Raw genomic sequence first — 19600 nt, forward strand, 5'->3', positions numbered from 1 at the left:
AGCCCGGCTCAGGCAGGCGAGCTTAGAGTGGTCCCCCCGCACAGCAGCTGAGCCTCTGTGTTCACCCTGCTCCCTCCCGAACCTCTGTGACAATGACCGCGGAGTCACCCACCAGCCAGTCGCCCCTCCCAGAGAGTCGGAGAGGGGGACACAGCAGAAGAAAGGTCGCGCTCAGCCGTATTGTGCGCGCTCCATGTTGGGATGGACCGCATCGGCCTGTCCTGCTCCAACACGCGCCCGCGGGGGGCAGCTGACGGGGACCCTGGGGAGGCCGGAGCGCTGACCGGCCGGGCGGGCGGGAGGACACGCAGAATTGCCACAGGCCCAAAGTGTGTGTCGTGAGTACACGTGCCAGCTCGGGGGGTGGTTTGAGGGGAGACTGCTGGGTTCAAATCCTCCCTTGCCGTGTGATACAGCTCAAGTTTCGGAACTTCCCTGTGCCTCCCAGTCCTGAGCAGCACACCGGCGGTGGCTTCAGTGCCTCCCCCACAAAGCTGTCCTACATGTGTCGGAGAGCCTGCGAGGGCCCCCTGGGGCAGCCCTGGACACAGTGACGGCTCAGGGAGCTATGTTACTGTGACTCTTCACCCCCTCTGCTCCAAGGGCTTTCCAGCAGCCTGCTGTCTCAAGCCACTCCTGCCCCACCCCCCTGGTCACAAGGCCCCTGGTCACCTGTTGCTGAACCTCCCGGACCACCCCCATCCCCATCTGGAGTCGGGAGTTTCCCTCCGGGCCCTGATGGCTGCCCCGCGCTGCAAGGGTAGTCAGCGGCCAGAGGCACAAGGAAAGCAGGTCAGGCTTGTCTGAGGAGCAGTAATCACATAAAGGGAGCATTTCTCGAGGAAGGAAAGCAGGACACCCCAGTCACAGTGCCACACAGATATCACCAGCTGGATGGCCTTTCCTGAGTGCAGATTTTAGGCTGGACAAGACCCTAAACTTCTGTGCTGAGGAACCCCGGCTCAGCTCTTTGGGTAGGGAGACCCACCCCCTTCTTCCCCAGAGAACCTTCTTCCCCGCCTCTCCCTAGTCATCTGCCCACGGCCAGCCCCTCTGGAAGTCCATTTGGCAATCTGGAGACTCCTGCGGAAAGAAAGCACCTGCTAGTCCCTCCTGTGGCCTCCAGGCCATCTCTGCTTCCTCTGCTCCTCCTGGAATCTGAGCGGTCTGTTCCCCAGGAGCCTGGCCCTCCCTCCTGACATTGAGGTGGGAGATGACAGATCCACAGCACAGAAACAACACTGTCCACGCTGCAGCAGAGCCACAAGGAGCACAGGCTCTGCGGTCACACAGGCCTGGATGCCAACGCTTTCCTTTCATAAGCTGTGTGACCTTGGGCAGATGGTTTGCCTTCCCTGAGCCCCAGTTTGTTCATCTATAAAGTGGTAGAAATTGTATGAATGACCCTGGTATCACCCATTATACAGTATTCAAGTGCTCTTCAAAATCATGGCACCGGGTTCTTCAAGCAAAGGTAATATTTTAGGGCGCAACCTCTGGGCGAGGAGAGTTCAGGGTATAGAATTCATCTATCAAAGATTTTAAACAAAAATGGTCACCAGACATCTGATGCTCTTTTTCAAGAAAATCCAGTCATGTGGAACACCCCATGCCTCACACAACACAGTGACAGAGCACAAAGGACAAGAGTAACGTACACTTATTGAGCACCTACTGTGTACCAAGCTGTGCGCTAAGTAAGAACTTTCTGTACACGCTTTCCTCATTTAATGCTGACAAAAACCCAATCTTACACATGAGAATACTGAGACTTCAAAGGGCTTTGTGACCTGTTCATGGAGCTTTTCGAGCTAGACTTGAACCCAAGCACAGCCCAGAGCCAACTCCTACCTGTTGTGTGTGTGGAACTTAATACAGTGTTGTGCTAGCACCTGTTCAAGTCTGCCTCAAAAGGCAGCCGCTGCTTTAGTTTAAATTTCCTCTGAGATGTCAGCAGTGAGCCACAAGTCCAAGTGTCCCTCCTGGGACCAGGTGCAGATGTAAGGTAACGCGGCAGGCCAGGATGACCAGCCGAAGATCAGAATGTTCTACGACGTCCGCTTCAGGCAGCAGCAGGCCCAGGTGAGGATTATGAAACCGCCGCACCTTCAGACAATCTCCAGTGTGTGGTGGAGGCGGGCGTGCAAATGCACAGGAAAGGGGGTCTGACTCTCATTTTTTTAAAATAAATCTGGGCCGCCACTTCACGACACTCCCCTTTCCTGACCCCTCTGCAGACACATCCACTCTCTAGCTCAAGGTTTTTCTTTGTACCTGGCACACAGGTACAAGCATGATTTTGCCAGAGTTGTTTCCATGTGAACCACAACATTCTGCGACCCTTACGAAGCTCCCAAGCCTTTGAGTCTTTCTGTAGCTTTTCCTAATTCCATGCTTTTCTCCAATAATTCCACCTGCTCCCCACCCCCCACCCCATTCCGCTGCTTCCTCTTCCTAGGGTGGCAGGGGTCCTCCCTCCCCCTTCCTGACTCTTCTCCTTTCCCTGGGCGGGGAGACAGGGGCCCACAGGTCTCTCCCCACAGTGCCGATGCTGCCTTTAGAGGGCTGGCTTTCCTCTCCCACTGCAGCGACATATGACGTACTGTGAGCCCCTCTTGGAGATACAAATTCTTATAAAAACCAACAGTGAAACTTACTATAATATTAACTCAAGCTTCTTAGGTGAGGATCTGGGCTCCCTAAGAGGATAAACTGTACCAGCTGGTGCCTATTGGTGGCAGCAGCCATCAGTAGAAGGCTCATACCTCAGGGCCTTAATACTAGATGGTCATCACAGTGTTGCCTGCAAAGCTCTCCTTATTTGCATTACAGTGATCCTATAGTCTTCAAGGGGTTCTCTAATCCCAGACTGCTTGCTCAGAAACCCCAGGATTTCTGCAGCACAGCTGTCATGGTCCAGCTTCTTACCTTCTGGATTCCCAAGCCATCCTGCAAAGTCTCCCAAGGTTGCTGCTGTTCCCACCTTGCAGATGCAGGCAATGAGTTTCAACGAGATTGAAGCCATTTGCTCCAGGGCTGCCTGGCCCCATTCTGAGTGCTTCCTACTCTCCCCGCAGCACCTGGAGGGGTGAGCATCTGTTGATGACTAAGCACAAGTATGCAGACAAAAGCAGGTGTCCAGAACCATGGTGTGGAAGGAGCCAAGGGCATCCATGCCTGTGGTTTGTCACCAGTCCAGGGAGCTTTCTAAGACAGATCAAGATAAGACGCTGTACCAGAATAGCAGGGGCTATTCTAATAGCAGCCCCCCAGGGGCTCACCCACCACACAACATTCATTGTATGAAGGTGTCTCTCACATTTTCCCCGGGAGATCTACTATTACGGATTATCTGCAGAAATCCACCAGCAGTCATGAGCACATTGCAGCCAGAACTGGTGCCAAAAGGTGTCACTGAGAATGAAAATGGTCAGTTTCTTTACTGCAGGACTTCTCAGAGCCTTTAATATGCTACTACATTTTAGATACTATGGGGGAGTTAAACCACCTGTATTACACTGTACTATATTATACTGTGTTGTATTGCACTATACTGTATCATATATCATACTTCCTGTATTATACTGTATTATACTGTATTAGACTATACTATACTGCATTATACTCTACACTATACTGCATATTACACTGTACTGTACTATACTGTGTCATACTATATTACATGGTATTGTATTATACTGTACTGTATTTAGTATGTATCATATCATACTGTATTTTCACAAAGCCAGACCAGTTCTGTGAAAGTCCCTTTGGGAAATGTCAGTATAATATCAGTTACATCTTCTCTTTTTTCCTCCCTCCCAAAAGAATTTCCCCTGGACTTCTAGTACTCAATCTTCTCTGCCTCCCAGATAGCAGCACCGGTATGAATCACCCTGAATTTTAACTCTAATAGAGATTGGATTCCTTTGCATTAGGATGGTGGTATTCACGGGTATCAAGGTCATTTTCAAATATATCAATATTTCTGCTTGATATATATCAATAGTTCTGCTTGATAATAGTGGGGTTACCATATCCCCAAGCAAGAGGCATGATGAAAAGAGCCAGCCCCTGCCCATCAAAGTTCTCAAAGCACAAATATACACATACAAGGGGAAAAAGACTCCTCAGAGAAGCACCACATCTTTAAAATTCATGGGAAATTTTACACTGAGATTAGCAATTCACTTTTTTAAACCTAGGAAATGTGGGGAGGCTTGTTTTGTTTTGCACAGGGGTGGGGGAGGGGGCAGAGAGCAAGATCAAAGCACCACCTCAGCACTTCCTCCTTGTCTTCCTTGTCTTAGCTTGTGCTGGGTGTTCTGCTCAGTGCGTGCACCAGAGTTTGGAACCACCCGCCACTGCCACTAGAGACTTGGGGAATGTCCCAGTTTAGATTACCACCTGCCAGGAAGTCTCTGAAATTTCCAGCTGGAGTTTGCATGATGGACGGGCTCATCTTTGGAGAGCCCAGTTTGAAAGCTGGGAGTGGAACTTGAAACCTGGTGTCATTGATAGGATCTCTGCAAACTCCTTGTAAACAGTCCCTCCAATTCTGGAGAGTGGTTACTAATGAAATGAAAATTCTTTAAAGGCAGTTTTGGTCATAGCAATGGAAAGCAACTCTGGTAAGGAAAAAAAAGCGTTTCCCAGCACCCTACAGGCTGAAAATGGTTACTCTCCCTTCCAAGCTCCCCTTAAATCTAGGGGATTTAATTGCCATAATTGCCATGTGACACAATTCTAGTCAATGTAGGCAAAGGGAATTTTTCTCGGCAGTGTTGGGAAACACTTTCTTCCTTCTAAAGAGAAGCTCATGAGAACATTTATCTTGTCACATGACTGGATTCCTTTTTTCCTACATCTGAGCATGACTGAATGGAGATGTGATTCTTGGGGATACTGCAGCCACTTTGTGATCATGAGGAGAGGATCACTGGCATACTAGAGATGATCGTGCAAGAGGATGGGAAGGACTAGGGGCCTTTAAGGCTGCCTACCTCCCAGTTTCTTTTTTTTTTAAAGATTTTATTTATTTATTTGACAGACAGAGATCACAAGTAGGCAGAGGCAGGCAGAGAGAGAGGGGGAAGCAGGCTCCCTGCGGAGCAGAGAGCCCAATGCAGGGCTTGATCCCAGTACCCTGGGATCATGACCTGAGCTGAAAGCAGAGGCTTTAACCCACTGAGCCATCCAGGCGCCCCACCAGTTTCTTTTTATAATATTAATAAACTCCTATTGGTCAAGCTATTTTCAACTGGGTTTTTTATTACTTGCATCCTAAAGCATCTTAGTGAAAATAGCAATCTGATGTAAAACCAAGAATTTCTACATGAGAATGCAGATTCTTGACTTCTCTCGAAAAATCAGAAGATCTGGCAACACTGGGTTTGTCTTCCTACCTGGCAGCAACCCGGAACTAAACAGAGCCAGTTCCTTTTACCTGGGGTGCATGTGCTTGAGTTGTGCAAGGCTTCCTCCACTCCTGACTCCTGACCTCCTCTCTCAGGTCATTCCTCTGCTAGTCCCTGCAGGAGTCTGACCTGTGACCGCTGGTCTCTGAATTGATCTGAGCAGGTTTACTCATTGGAGGAAGAAACATCTCAGGGACCACAGCTTCAGGGTGGAATCTATTGGCAACACTGTGTCGCCTGCTTTGCCCGTGAGCCTGCATTAGGAGCCCTTCGTGTCCAGAAGAGACTGGGGCAGACAGAAATGCCTCATTTGTGCACTACGATGTTACTGAGCCTTCACGTTCAAAGAGCACGAAATTAACATATACGGATTCACAAAATCACCCTTCTGTGAACGGACACAGTGATAACCTGTGCATAGCTTCATGCTATCACATCCTCTGTCACTTTATAATTTAATGAAAGCTTTGACATGGCCCATCAGAGAAATTTCCATTCAATTTTTAGCATTAATAATGCTCTGTTCTTCATTACTTTTCAGAATACTTCCATTGATCTCTAAATATAAGTATTTATATTAAATTTACATTACGTGGCCCAGGATTTTAAGTCCTCAGTATGAAGTATAACTCTTACCTTCCTCCTGCTTAATAAGTAGAACTTTGGTAAGTATAGAATCAAATAAGTATTTGACATACATCAGGTAGTTTTGATTTTGTGTGTGTATGTGTGTTTTTTAAACAGTAGCAAAGGCTCCTTTTCCTGCATTTTTATTTTCAACTATTTTAGAAAATTATAAACATTTAGTTGAATCAGACTATTTAATCTTGTAATATTATATGAACTTGAGCTCTGGATTTCAAATCATGTCTTATAAATGGCTATGATTAAGCTCTTTAAGTATATCACATCTGTTTTCAAAGTTGTTTATGGGTGTAGTAACTGCTGTAATTTTTTGAAATCAAAAGTCTGACTTTAGATGAAAGCCAACTCAAGCCCTCTGTTCCCCCACCCCACAAGGGGAGGGTCTCCCCACAGCCCTGTGCTGAGCCCAGTTTGGAAGGACTGCAGCTGGAGAGGGCCGCACAGGGACTCGCTTCGCACGGTGGTGTGTGCACTCTAGGCCTGAGTTCTCAGTGTAGACAGCTGATCAGAACATCCTGGTGGTTCTCACTGGCACCCCCAGCCCAGAGCTGCCAGGCAACAATCTATCTGTACAGCCACATGAGTCTTTCCAGAGACATTTTGTGGCAGCAACTGCTGCAAGGGGGCAGTCCTTAGTCATCAAAGTTGTGCCCCTTGGCTGCAGGCCCAGGGACCTGGAGAATCACAGGTGTGTCTGCTCAGAACAGAACGAAGGGAAGGCTCACTGCCTTGGAAAGAACAAACTAGCCCAGGAGCAGCAGGCTGTGCTCTCAGACTGATGAGGGTTCTGGACAGGCTGAGCTAGAACAGGGCATTCCTGATTCTGTTCCTGTACTTCCTACAAGAACCTGGCTACCGTGCTGAAATGCCACTGGCTGGACTGGAGTGGGAAGGTGCCACTTTCTGAGGAAGACCTCTAGCAGAGCCCTGCAAAACTCAGGTCCTAGAGGGAAAAACTCCTCCCCGGAGGCCACCTCTTACTGCCAGAGGTCACCTAGCCACTCCCTGCGAAGGCTCCAGAGCCCCCCGGCCCTCAGAAAACGCAGTGACCTCCTCTCCATCCTGGCCTCAGGCCCCTTTGTTTTCCCTGCATTTGCTGACAGCCTCTGTGTGAACTCATTCATCTCATTTCCTTCTGAATTCCAGGATTCAAAGGCTCTGGAAATACCAGGCAGGAGCCTCAAACTTCAGCTCCATTTCTGGGGCCTATGCCCTGGTAAGCTGACTTTCCAGAAAGATTCCAAAGCTTGGCGCCCGAAATGACCCACAGCCAGACCTGGACCCGCTCCCCACCCTGGCCTCGGCGTCTCCGAATGACTTTGGCTGCCCTGGCCAGCCCACACCGTGTCTTCCAAGTGGGAGGTTTTATTAGGTTTTACGACCATGAAAACACAGGACGGTGGCGGTTACAGCGAACATTCAGATAAAGGACGGGACCGCGTCGCACCCGCCCTGTCCCCGCGGCCTTCTTCCCTAGGTCTCTCACAGATTCTCCCTGCGTCCTCCCTTTGCAAATTCGGGAAAGTTGAGAAGACACATTTAAAGTAGCAGGAATACCACCAGCAAAATGGAAACAGAAGAAAACTTGGAGAAACAACGGATGAGAAACACGCTACAGAAAAACCTCTTCTACTGCGTTAGGGTGCGGGGCGGGAGAGCGTGCCCCGGGCTCAGCGTCCGTCCCCTGGAGACCCTGGTCATACGGGGCCTTCGGTGATGCCCTCCAGAGGCATGCTGGGCGCACTGTCAGCGGTGGGCCGCTCGTCCTTCTTCAGCGACGTCGGGACCCGGAGGCTGACGTAGGGTTTGTGACAAGCTATGTTGGCCAGAGGGGGGTAGTGCTGTCTGTAGCAAATGTAGGCAAAAATGAGGCCAATGACTCCACCGACAAACGAATCTAGGCAGAAAGAGCAAAACGGGAGAAAAGTGTTATGACGCATTCAAATGTGGCCCATTGCATTTTCCAGAAAGCCCTCTGCTCACCTGCTGCCGTGAGTGGCTTGCTTGCTGGACCCCTTGAGAGACTAAAGCAAAGAGAAACCACGCTGGAGGTTTAGATCTTGGTGGCCTCTGCAGATCTTTCTATTTCAAGGACATAAAGATTCCTTGAAAATGCTTCCTTGATTTGCTCTTAGGTCTTTAATATGGTCCCAAACATCGCATGAACTCAGATTTGCATTCTTGGATGTTAAAACCACTTCTAGGTTCTGGAAGAAGTCCAGCCATGTCTATAGGATTGAGATACCCCGGTGAGGGGCTGTGCTTTCCTATCCTTCAGCAAGTTCCTGCTGGAGGCCAGCACTGCTGGAGAGCTACGGAAACCCACTGGGCGTGCGGTCTCTGCCTCACGGTCAGTGATTTCTCAGGGAAGAAATACACTTCAGAGTCGCAAACGTCAGCATTTTATGGCGCACCAGGCCTGGCAACTCAACACGTCTCTGCTGTGAGAATCCCAGTCCCTCCAGCATCTCATCAAGTTGGGGGATCGAGAGGGTTGCGGAGGTGGAGGCAGGAGGGGGCATCTGCAGCCAGAACAGGCCCCTCCACGGCAGGGCAGTGGGGGGCAGCCCCTTGCCCAAGCAGGCATTCGGCTGATGCCTAACAGAGACCGCATCGGAGCAGTCCACGCCAGCAACCCTCACTTCCTGTGTGTGGATGTGCACGTGTTGCCACTTTAAACTGTGTCTGTGGGCTATTCTTGCCAGAAAGACCCTAGCACACTGGAAAACCTTCCCTAACAAAAGAAACTGGGGACTCCTTCGAAGATTTCTGCCAGGATGAACTGTCATTCTCCATTTGGGGTTTCTGCTTCCACATTTTTAATCTTGTTGGGCTGCACAGACCTCTTAGAGGCAAATAGCATCACGGAGTCCTGACTGAGGTCACAAGGCATAATTTTTCTTTTTTTAAATTTTATTTTATTTAAATCCGATTAATTAACACATAGCATATTACTAGTTTCAGAGGTGGAGCTCAGGGGTTCATCAGGCGCATATAACACCCAGTGCTCATTCCATCAAGGGCCCTCCTGAGTCCCCATCCCCCAGCCACCCCATCCCCCACCATCTACCTCCCCTCCAGCAGCCCTGCTTGTTTCCTAGAGTTAAGAGTCTCTTATAGTTTGTCTCCCTTTCTGATTTCATGTGATTTCACTCATATGTGGAATTTAAGAAACAAAACAGATCATGGGGAAGGGAGGGAAAAATAAAATTAAGACAAGGCATAATCAACAGGATTATACCAAGTTCCTCAAAAGGAGAAGCTCTTCACAGCGCCTGTGGCCAGCAGCCTATAAAAATATGCCAGGACTCCAGGGTCTGAGGTCGGAGAGTTCCACTGTGGTTTTGATCTTTCTCTAACACCAGGGAGCAGCAGCATGGGGCAGTGATTTCTTATTTGAGTCTGCAGTGACCCACGGCACCTGCATTTGAGTCACCGACTTACTGAGCAGACCAAAGAGCAAAGCCTACAAATGATGTCATTCGGCTGGCAAGTTTCTGGGGTAGGGCATCTCCTTAGGTGCACCACTGGCCATGGGACATAGAATCATCCGGAGCGAATGTTCTCCAGGCTTACTGGTGGAGCAGCACGCGAGGGCGGGGCAAGGGCCACCCACGCTGCTTTCCCAGTGAACGGGAAGAGGGGGACGTGGTATCACAGGTCCACCGGAGTCACCAGAAATAAGAGCAACACAAGGTCCAGGCCAGCTGCCTTCCCGGCTGGGTCATGCGGCACTTTGTTTATCACAAAGGTGGTGAACGAGATCCAAAAACTCACTTCCTTTAGGAGGGAGATGGTCATCAAGTGCCTCAAGTGGGCCACTGTTATGATGATGAAATCACTTTCACATCCTGTCCGGCCTGTGCTAACAGAAAAGCAGGCAGGGGACAGGCAGGACGTTATTATGGGAAAAACAGCTTGGGATTGACTTTACCCTACATATGGCAGCATGGGACTGGAGCGTTCAAAAGGGGAATCAATGGATCTCGGCGTCCCTGAAGGACAAGATGCCGGTCTCCTTACTCAGCATCAGTGCTATTCCATTCCTCCCACGTCTGTGTTCCACATGGGTATCAGGTGTCCGGTGCGATGTCTGGCCCTTGGGCACGAGGCTGAACAACACAGATACCTCACAGTCCGAAGGGGCCAGATGGACCTTGACTAGTGACAGGCTTATCCGTGAGCCACAGCCGTGATACACATCTCGAAGGAGAAGCGTGGGTCTATGAGACCACCCAGAGAAACAACCCAGGCTAGTCCCGTCGGACTAGGTGAGTTTCATGGAGGGCACCACCCCCTGCCCTCCAGGCCAGGCCTGCAGGATGGCAGGCGTGAGCCAGGAGAAGTGAGAAGTGGAGACAGCAAGCATGCCTACAGTCTTCCAGGCAGAGAACAGAAGGAAGGGGCTTGGCAAATTTGGGGAACAGAAGGACCGACCATCTTTTACAAAGGTCTGGTGTCTTTATCATTCCGTAGGACAGAAGTTGACCATCAGGTAGTCCGTGTACCCTCAAGCATGGACCAGGGACCCCGCTGGCTTTCTGGGAGACTGTGCACAGTTCTTAACCTACACCTACCACTTAGGGCTCACTTCCCCTTGATGGCCTCCCTTGTCTTCGCTTCGCAGAGCCCAGCAGTCATTACTCGGTAAATGTCCGGTGAGCCGGAGCGCGTCGACCCATACTGACGAGATGGAAACCCTAAACCAGCGACATCACCAGCCACAAAAGGCCCCACACTCTGTGATCCCATGTATGTGCAGTGCCCAGAATAAAGAAATCCATGGAGAAAGGAAGAACGATTAGTGGTTGCCAGGGGCTGGGGTTGGGGTTTCTTTTGGGGTAAAGAATATTTCCTGGAATTAGATAGTGATGATGGTTGCACAGCTCTGAACATACTAAAAACCACAGAGTTGTGCACTTTAAGAGGGGTGAATTCTAAGTTACGAATTATACCTCAACAAAGTGGGGGGGCGGGAGACAACACTAGAGGGGCTCCAGTGGTAGTAGAAAGAGGCTTTGCATCAGGCAACGTGAATTTTAATCTTATTTATAAAATGGGCATGACCCCCTCCCCCTTCTCATGAGGTCAAAGGACAAGAGAGGATCCCACTGGGCTTGGCACAAACAAACAGAAAGGCTCTGAAGATGGGCTGTCAAGTCCCCTGGGGGAACACATCCCTCTCTGTCACCATGGCGACATCCAATATCACTGAGCCACCTTGACTTGGGAACGTGTACGCCTTGGGCTGTATGACCCAGGACACTACAGGAAAAATCAGCTCTGACAAACTCAACAACCCCACATGAGAGTTTCTGTTCCTTTCATTCTACTACTAGTGAAGCTTCCTATTTTTGTGACTTTGAGCTTCTATGAAAGAATTTCCACAGCACAGATGATAGAAGATCTGGCTGGTGTACCGGGAGCTGGAAGGGCGGCCGCCATGTCTGTCTTTCTCAACACCACACATCGGGGGGAGAATATGTCTGGGACACCGGCACAAGTGACATAATGACGGAATGAAGGCTTCAAGTCACATTTTTTTGTTCATTTTTGAAGGGAAAGAACTTGTAGAGAGGAAAGGTTAATTTTAATAACACCCCCAAATTTTAATAAAACCAGTGTGAAGAAAAAGATGATGCTACTAAGAAAGAAACATGATTTAGTAAGACTCATTCATTCATTCATTCCCTCATTCAACATGTCGACTGGGCAGGAGTTGAATTGTGTCTCCCCACCCTGTAAAAAAGATAAGTTGAAGTCCTAAGCCCAGTACTTCAGAACGTGGCCTCATCTAAGTACAGATTCTATACGGGGGTCATCAAGTTAAAATGATCCTGTGGGTGGGCTCTCATCTACTGTGACTGGTGTTCTTAAAAAAGGATAAATTTGGACATAGGGACAGACCCCCACAGAAGGAAGATGATGGGAAGAAACGCAAGTTAAACATGGGAGGTCGAGATGGGAACGATGCGCCATAAGGCAGGGAACATCCGGGGTTACTAGAAGCTGGAGGAAATAGAGAAGGATCTTCTCCCTACAGGTGTCAGAGGAAGTGTGGCCCTTCTCACACCTTGACTTTGAACTTCCAGCCTCTAGAACTGTGAGACCATTTCTATTGTTCTAAGCCACCAGGTCTGGGGAACTTTTTATAGACCCTAAGGAAACGAACACAGGCACTTACTATATGTGTCACGGCAACAAGAGACAAAAATCCCCGCCCGCATGGAGGCTGGACTCTAGTGCGGAGTTTCCCAACTACGCATTGCGTGAGCTACCAGCTCCGTGTTGTCCATGGCTACTTGCACACGACTACAGCCAAATCCTGGAGTTGCAACAGAGACCGTCCAGCTCACACAAAGTCCAAGATAATTACTGTCTGACCCTTTGCAGAAAAAGCCTGCAGACTTCTGTTTTAGTGGATAAGGACAAACAATGATCAACACACCACAAACTACGCGGTTTGTTAGCCGGAGATGCGTGAGCACGATGAGCGCGACAGGGAGCGTGGGAAAAGCGCTGCGGTTCCAAGAGCGGTCATCACGAAACGTCCTCACCCAGAAGGGGACACTTGAGCCCAAGCTAGGAGGGGGAAGGGAACGAGGCCCACCTACAGAGGGAGTCGGATTCTAGAAATACCCTGAACAGAGAACCCACAAGAGACACCAGAGAAAATGAGGGGAAGTAGAGGGAGAAGGATGGGAAGGACGTGAAGCCTGGAGGTCATCAGCGAGACTTGTGAGCAGCCAACTTCCCTCTTCCCTGGGGACCGAGCAACAGCGGAAGGCCAGGGCTAGCCTGGAGGCCGAGAGGGCAGAGGGCCTGACTCATGCTCCTCTGGCCGTCCAGTGGGTTCTGAGGGAGGGGGCAGACGACCGGGGGTGGCAGACAGCCTCAGCCCTCCTGTGCGGGACGCCTAGGATAGGAAGGCAGAGGTGGGCAGACTCATAAGGCCAAGAGGCGAGAGGCTCCCAGAGCCTGAGCAACATTCCACAGGTGATGCTGAACGTGAATACGGACCCTGCCACAGAGGGCAGCCCACCGTGGAGAGAAAATGGGTTGAAATCAGTTCATTCCAGACCGAGAATATCTGTGGGAGAATATCAGTGTTTCTGTTTTACTCAAGGCGGTGGGATCTTGTTAGGAACAGAAATATAATTCCAAGGGCTCCTTTGCTTTTCTTTTCTTTTTTTTTTTAATTTAATTTAATTTTTCTTCCCAGTGTTCCAAAATTCATTGTTTATGCACCACACCCAGTGCCAAGGGCTCCTTTTCAAGTCACTTTGTTTAGAAAATCTAGAGACTGCTTCTGACAGAGCAAGGAAACACCTGGTCAACAGAGTGTATCCCTCAAATCTGTGTGTGTGTGTGTGTGTGTGTGTGTTTAGCGGGGAAGGGGTAGCAGCCTCTTCCTGGCTCTTCCCAACCACCTCATCTGCAGGGCCGATCATCTCCCGAAGTCTGGTAACTACACAAAAATTCATTTCAAATCACAAACCCTTCACAGCCCAGTCAGGGAAACATGGGGTAGGCAGTGGTAGCCCCCGAACACTTCAGCCCGGACAAATATGGCGTCTGTGACGGCCACGGATGCTTGCTAACCTCGGGCTGGGTGGGAACGAAGGACCGTTTCCTCCCTTGAGACCCACTTTTCTGTATTACATTCAGAGGGGATGCTCTTTCTTAGAGTGTGAAACACCACACAAGCACCCAGGGCCGCTTAAACAACATTATGATTCCAGAAACCAGTGTCGGTTGGAAGATTACTCCCAAATGTGGAGTCGCATGAGGAAAGCCTAGATCCAGATACGGGAATTTGAGGGGCAGAGTGAGCTCACGATGATGTCCAGTCACATAACAAACAATACCTTCCTGCCACTCCTGTGATTTCTCACCGACTAGAAATCCTAAACTCACAAGCCTATGAGAGTTGAGGCAGAAGTGAGTTCAGTAAGAAGCTCTGCCCTTTCTCTACATTTTTCTCCACACGTTTTTCTCAGCAGGGGAGTTCCCTAAGTTTTAACTCTTGAAAACACATGGCTAATCACAAAGGTCAACCTCTTTTTGAGGTGCTGGGCTTGGCAGTTAGCATCACCCATGAAACCCTGCAGCTTCCACTTGACCTGAAAGGCATATCACAAAGACATGGAGACTCTCAGCCATGTACGGCCTTGGGACCCAACCATCTGGCTTTATTTCTGCACAAGTCCTGCTAAATGCTTCACAGGCCTCTTCCTGCCATGGCCTGTGCCCTCCATCTTCTCCACTTAATAAAACAACAGGCTTGTCTGGTTGGAGTGGAGCTGGGAAGGCAGAAAAGACGAGAAGGGTGTTGATAACAGAAAATAACCATGGTAATGGAAAGAGGGAGGCATTCGGGATTGTGGGCTATTTATTGGATAAGAATATATAATCGAGTCATTGGATGTACTTCTATATTAGACACAGTTGTGTAAGTCAAAATTGAAATGGAGTCATAAAAACCTCATAATATTAATGCTGTTAACTAAAGTCTATAATGAGAGGGATTTGGGTTTTGCTGACGCCTACGGGGCTCTGCGTGGATTCCCACCATGACGGGCGGCGCCTGCCCACGGTCACTGGGCTCAGTCTGCGAAGGAAAACAACTTATTTCTCTCCATCAGGCATCCTGCCTCAAACGCACACCCACACTGCCCATCCCTTCTCCAAGCTGGAAACCTGGGAGGCCTCCCTGGTGACTCCCTTAATGAGTGAGTGTTCAATGAATAAAATTCCCCGCTCGTTGGACACCGCAACTGCTTCTCAACCTCAGCAGCAGCCATCCAGGGCCGGGGAGGTCTGTGCTGTGAGGGAGGCACCGTCTTGTACATTGTAAGAGGTTTAGCAGTAAACCTGGGCTCTCCCCACCAGGCTCCGGGAGCAACCACTACCACCACCAGCCCCCAGTTGTACAGACCGAAAAGATATCTGCAGATATTACCAAATGTCCCCTGGAGGTACAGTCACCCCCTGCTGAGACCACGGGTGTGAACAGGGACAGATGGTCTCATAAAAGGGAATTCAGGTCAAATGAGCCAGACTCATTTCTGAGCCCGTTAAAGAGTCCAAGGAAAAGCACGCATGCTCCTCTCCTGGCTGATTCTGGGGTTAAGAATTGAACAGACGACACCAGTGAACTGGTCTTTTGGGCCACACCAATGACCTAGAACACCCCACGTACATTCAGTTTTGCCTGTGGGAGTCTAGTATAGCTCAAGTCTGGCCCTAAACATCACCGAACATAAATTCTCTTGCTCTGCTTTCCTACCAGCCCACAGAGCGTCCCTAGTCTCCATCTACTGCTCCAGGCTCCTTTCTGCGTCAGCTGGAGAAGACAGGTCTCAAGCCCTGTTGCTAGCAGGCCTCTAAGGCCCCGGCTGCATCACGAGCCCACCACCTCGGGAAAGCCTGGGACTATGAGTCTTCAACCTTTTCTGATGTACCGGCCCCAGCAAGGTAATGAGGGAAAACCAATCAGGACCACAAGTATTTAAGAGAGGCCGATCTGAGGTCTGAAGTTTTCAGGTCAAGTTCTGACTGCCTTGTAAGATGAAGCAGCGCTCTATTCAAGGATGAAACCCTTCATCGTTTCACAGATACAAAGTGCCCGATCAAAGCGCAAACCGGGGACTCACGGCTTACAAACAGACCACGTTCCAAAATCACGTCTGCCTCTAAATCAGTTGTTGGGGAAACACAACCCATCATTCTCCAGAAACAATGCGGGAAGCAACAACAACACAAATTTGCGTTTGTGTAGTATGTTTTCGCTCACAAGATACATTCGGATCCATGATTTCATTCGGTCTGTAAAGAAGCATTTGAAGTACTGGGGGGTGATTGTTCCCAAGCTCAGAAGAAACTTCAGCTCCAAGGGATAAATAAAAAGGCGTCCATAAGACACCAGCCAGCCCGTCCGGTTCTTCATTGAGAGACGCCCTCATCATCTGAGCAATAATGATTCTGTTGGAAACCAGTGCCGGGCGCGGTGGGTAGGCCTTGGGGCTGCTGGCCCGGCGACTCTGCCCCTGCCGCCCTCCCCTGCTGGAGCTTTGTGTCATCTGGAGCTCCGTCCGAGTCGTGGTTCAAAGCAGATCGCAAGGGAGGGCACAGGGCTCAGCCTTATGGCTTCTAGTGACTGCCCCCCTCAGGAGGGCCTCAAGACCCTGATCCCTACTTGACCCATCCACCCGCGGAGACCATGCATCAGTCTCTCTCCTTACCCCGAAGCCTTGGCTCTTAGCTCAAAGCTGCTGCTAGAAGGGAGCCCAGAGCACGAGCTCCAGGAGGCTGGAGAGTGGAGCTGAGGCCAGGGAAGGAGCAGGAGAAGCTGCAGAAGAACCAGGAGGAGTGGGAGGCCCCAGGAAAGATGGGGAGATGATGTCCCCAGCTAGAAGCGCCCCTCCCGTCTGGCCTCATCTGCTGCATCACCACCCCTGGAGTAAATCGCTGGGAAGAGGCCAGAAGTGTGCGGGAACACAAGGCAGCTGGCTGCCGAGACAGGAAAGGCGGAGGAGGAGAACCGCTTGCGGGCAGCCGGAAATGGCCAGGGAGAGGACGGGCAGACCACAGGCTGATGGGGAAAGTCATTCAGATCGCGGGAAACTGGATTTGGCACATGTATAATTCAGTCTGTTGGCTTAAAGTCGACACACTGGAGCTCTTCCCCACTCAGCTCTTCCCCGCTCAGAATTCATCAGAAATAACCGACTTGCATGTTAATGCAGATGCCTGGCCACCGCTCCAGACCCACTCCCGGAGCTGGCTTCCTGTGTCAGGGTGGCCTGGTCAAGGTGACCTGAGGCTCGCCCTGTGGGGAACGTGGGGCCCTCCAACCTGCGCTGCTGGGGGCGCAGAGTCCCATGGCCGTCCCCTCCGGCCCTGCTCCCTGCTTGCCATGGCAGGTGCTGGAGACGGTCAGCTGGCTGTGAGCCGCAGCTTATCTGCTGGGGGACAGGGCGTGCTGCAGTTTTATTCCAGCCCCGCATTTGTTGGCTGTTACTTTCCCTTGTCTCCAATATTCCAGGAGTCACGTACAGGTAAAACTCACAACGGCCTCATAGCAGCGGCTCAGAACGCCACTGGCATTGATCCCTGGGCTGGACCCGTCCTTTGGAAGTGCATCTGTGGTGAGAGATACGTTCTTGCATGACAGATGTGAGATGTGAGAGGAGCCAAAAACCACTTGGCACCAAGTCTAAAGACTGAGGCAAGTGATGGAGCAGGGTGATCACGGTTGGGTCTGAGGCCCAGGGTCTGCCTTCCTGCTGGAACCTGGGCACAGAGGGAAAAAAGGGGCTTTCGTGCTACCTCCAGTAAGGGCAGTATGGAGGTCAGAGCTCACACGAACAGGCAGGTTTTCTCTAAAACTGAATCTGTGGTTATTTCAACCTACACTGGTCTGACAGTGGGCAGCTGGTTCTCCCTGAATGGGTACCTTTCTACACGCCTCCCTTCAGGAGAGTGTCAGACGACACCATGAGGACTAGGCAGGCCCTGGGCAGGGACTCACCTTGCCAGTGATGCTTGTAGTCACACATACGGGACAGGGCAATCATCATGGCGCAGTACAGGGGCAAGATGGCGGCACAGAGCCGCCAGCTCTTCCCCCGCCCACTCTCGGTGAAGCAGTGCAGCTTGCCAGCCAAGTAGAACGTCGTGAAGCCCAGGCCAGAAAAGGCAACTGCCAAAGAGAAACAGCAGGTGTTACACTAGCAGGTGGTAAGCGGCAGGGACACAGCATGTCCTGGGCATCCTGTCCACCATCTTGCACACCCCAGGGCCAAGGCATACTGGCACCAGGCACGGTCTAGGCAATCTGTGCTCTTGCTAGAACCACGCTGGTATGAAACTTTTAACAATGAGAATGACCTTCCAGGCTTGTGTCTGATCAAAATCTATTCTATTTCATTCATTCATTCATTCATACACTCAACAATGATTTAATGGGTAGCTACTGTGCATTAGACAGACACTGCTCTAGGTGGGGGAATATCAAAGTGTGTCCAATGCTCTTTCTGTGTCAAGGGTCTCAAGGTCTGGTTGAAAGACACAGCCATGTGTAGAGAGGATTTCAATATAATGTGTTGGGTTCTAGAAAAAAGTGTGCACAGAATATAAGACTGTGATGACTCCTTAGATTTGAAGAGTGAGGGAAAGGGAGAGATTTGGGGCTTGGTGGTGCTCAGTAAGATGGGTTCAGCACAACTATGGAGCAGTGAGTTTGATGGAGAGATTGGCATTGACGAATGCCTTGTTTTCTTCTAAAAACTATGGCTATTGATTTTTAGAATTGTAAAGACAACTCATGACTACACTAAATCTGTTTTTGAAAGTGTAAAGATCGAGTGTAGCTTGTGTAATTCCAAGACTTCTTACCCAGTCAGGTTTAGAACACAGCTGGAACTCAGTGAGATTTAAAGCAAGTTTTGTGTGGGTTTAGTCTTCCGTGGGTTTAGAGTGATCTGCAACCCTGGCTACCCATGGAGTAGGAAGGTGAAAACCTAAAAAAACCTAGGAAGCTTTACAAAATCCTCATAGCTTGTCTTGCTGCTGAACATTCTGCAGCTGCCGGTCTGCTGGTCTAAAGCACGTGTGTGAGTGTGAGTGTGTGAGAATGTATGTGTGTGGGAGTGTGTGTGTGTGTACATGTATAAGTGAGTGTGCACATGTGAATGTGTATAACTGTATATGTGTATGAGTGTGTACGTGTGTGCGTATATTTGAGTACGTGCATGTGTGTATATGTGAGTATGTGTGTATAGGTGTGAGTGTGTCTGTACGTGTATGTGTGTGGGTATATGTGTATGTTTGAGGGTGTATGTGTGCATGCACGTGAGTGTGTGAGTACACATAAGTTGTATGTGTGAGCGTGTATATGTGCGTGCACATGAATGTGCACGTCTGTCTAAGCAAGCATGTCTGTGTGCGTGTGTGTGTACGTAGGAGCATGTGTGTGCATAAGCATATGTATATGTGAGTGTGTGCGTGTGTGACTATGCATGCGTGTACTCCCCGAGTGCTTCCAGCGCCAGCCAGGGTTGAGCTTTGCACACTCGTAGAAGCCGCAGCCCCTGCCTCCTCTAGACACCAGCCTAATCAAAGCTTTCCTCTTGGAGAGAAAATCCCGCAGAGGGGCAGACTGCTTGGTAATTAGTCCCCACAGGGACCTGGTAAGAACCGTCTTGCAAATACTCTGGATGCCAGGCCATCCACGGCGTGGAGAGACTGCCGGAGTCCAAGCAGCAGCCTCAGCGTCCCCAAGTTAGGAACAGATAAAGAACGTCAGGCTGGCCCAGACCTGCGGAGTTAGACTCTGCATCTCGCAGGGTCCATGAGAGACCAGCGGGCACTCTCCAGTCTGCGGGCCTGCCCCAAACACAGCCTCTTTTAAGACTCCCTAAGAGGGCACCTCAGGGAAGTAATCCAAAAATATGGACAGCTCTAGAAGATATCACGGCCGAGTTATTTATAATCATGGAACAATGGAAGATGGGGAATGCAGAGGCACAGAGAAG

At 50.1% G+C, this 19600-nt stretch overlaps 1 protein-coding gene across 4 annotated transcripts in view; it reads right to left on the reverse strand.

Annotated features, from left to right (window-relative positions):
- Positions 1-7407: 7407 nt before the first annotated feature.
- PLPP4 (phospholipid phosphatase 4) overlaps positions 7408-19600 on the reverse strand; it is a 116748-nt gene continuing 104555 nt past the window's right edge. For 3 of the 4 annotated variants that reach the window (XM_059173020.1, XM_059173019.1, XM_059173021.1), the window contains 2 exons: positions 17596-17766; positions 7408-7959 (listed from right to left, as the gene is read on the reverse strand). In XM_059173020.1, the coding sequence (XP_059029003.1) occupies positions 7760-7959; positions 17596-17766 (371 nt within the window). In that variant the 3' untranslated portion in view covers positions 7408-7759. Of the gene's footprint in view, positions 7960-17595; positions 17767-19600 lie in introns of those variants that run through there. The other variant, XM_059173022.1, reaches the window with a different exon arrangement.

The sequence above is a fragment of the Mustela lutreola genome, chromosome 4 (genome assembly GCF_030435805.1).
Source record: "Mustela lutreola isolate mMusLut2 chromosome 4, mMusLut2.pri, whole genome shotgun sequence".
In the NCBI taxonomy this organism is placed as follows: domain Eukaryota; kingdom Metazoa; phylum Chordata; class Mammalia; order Carnivora; family Mustelidae; genus Mustela; species Mustela lutreola.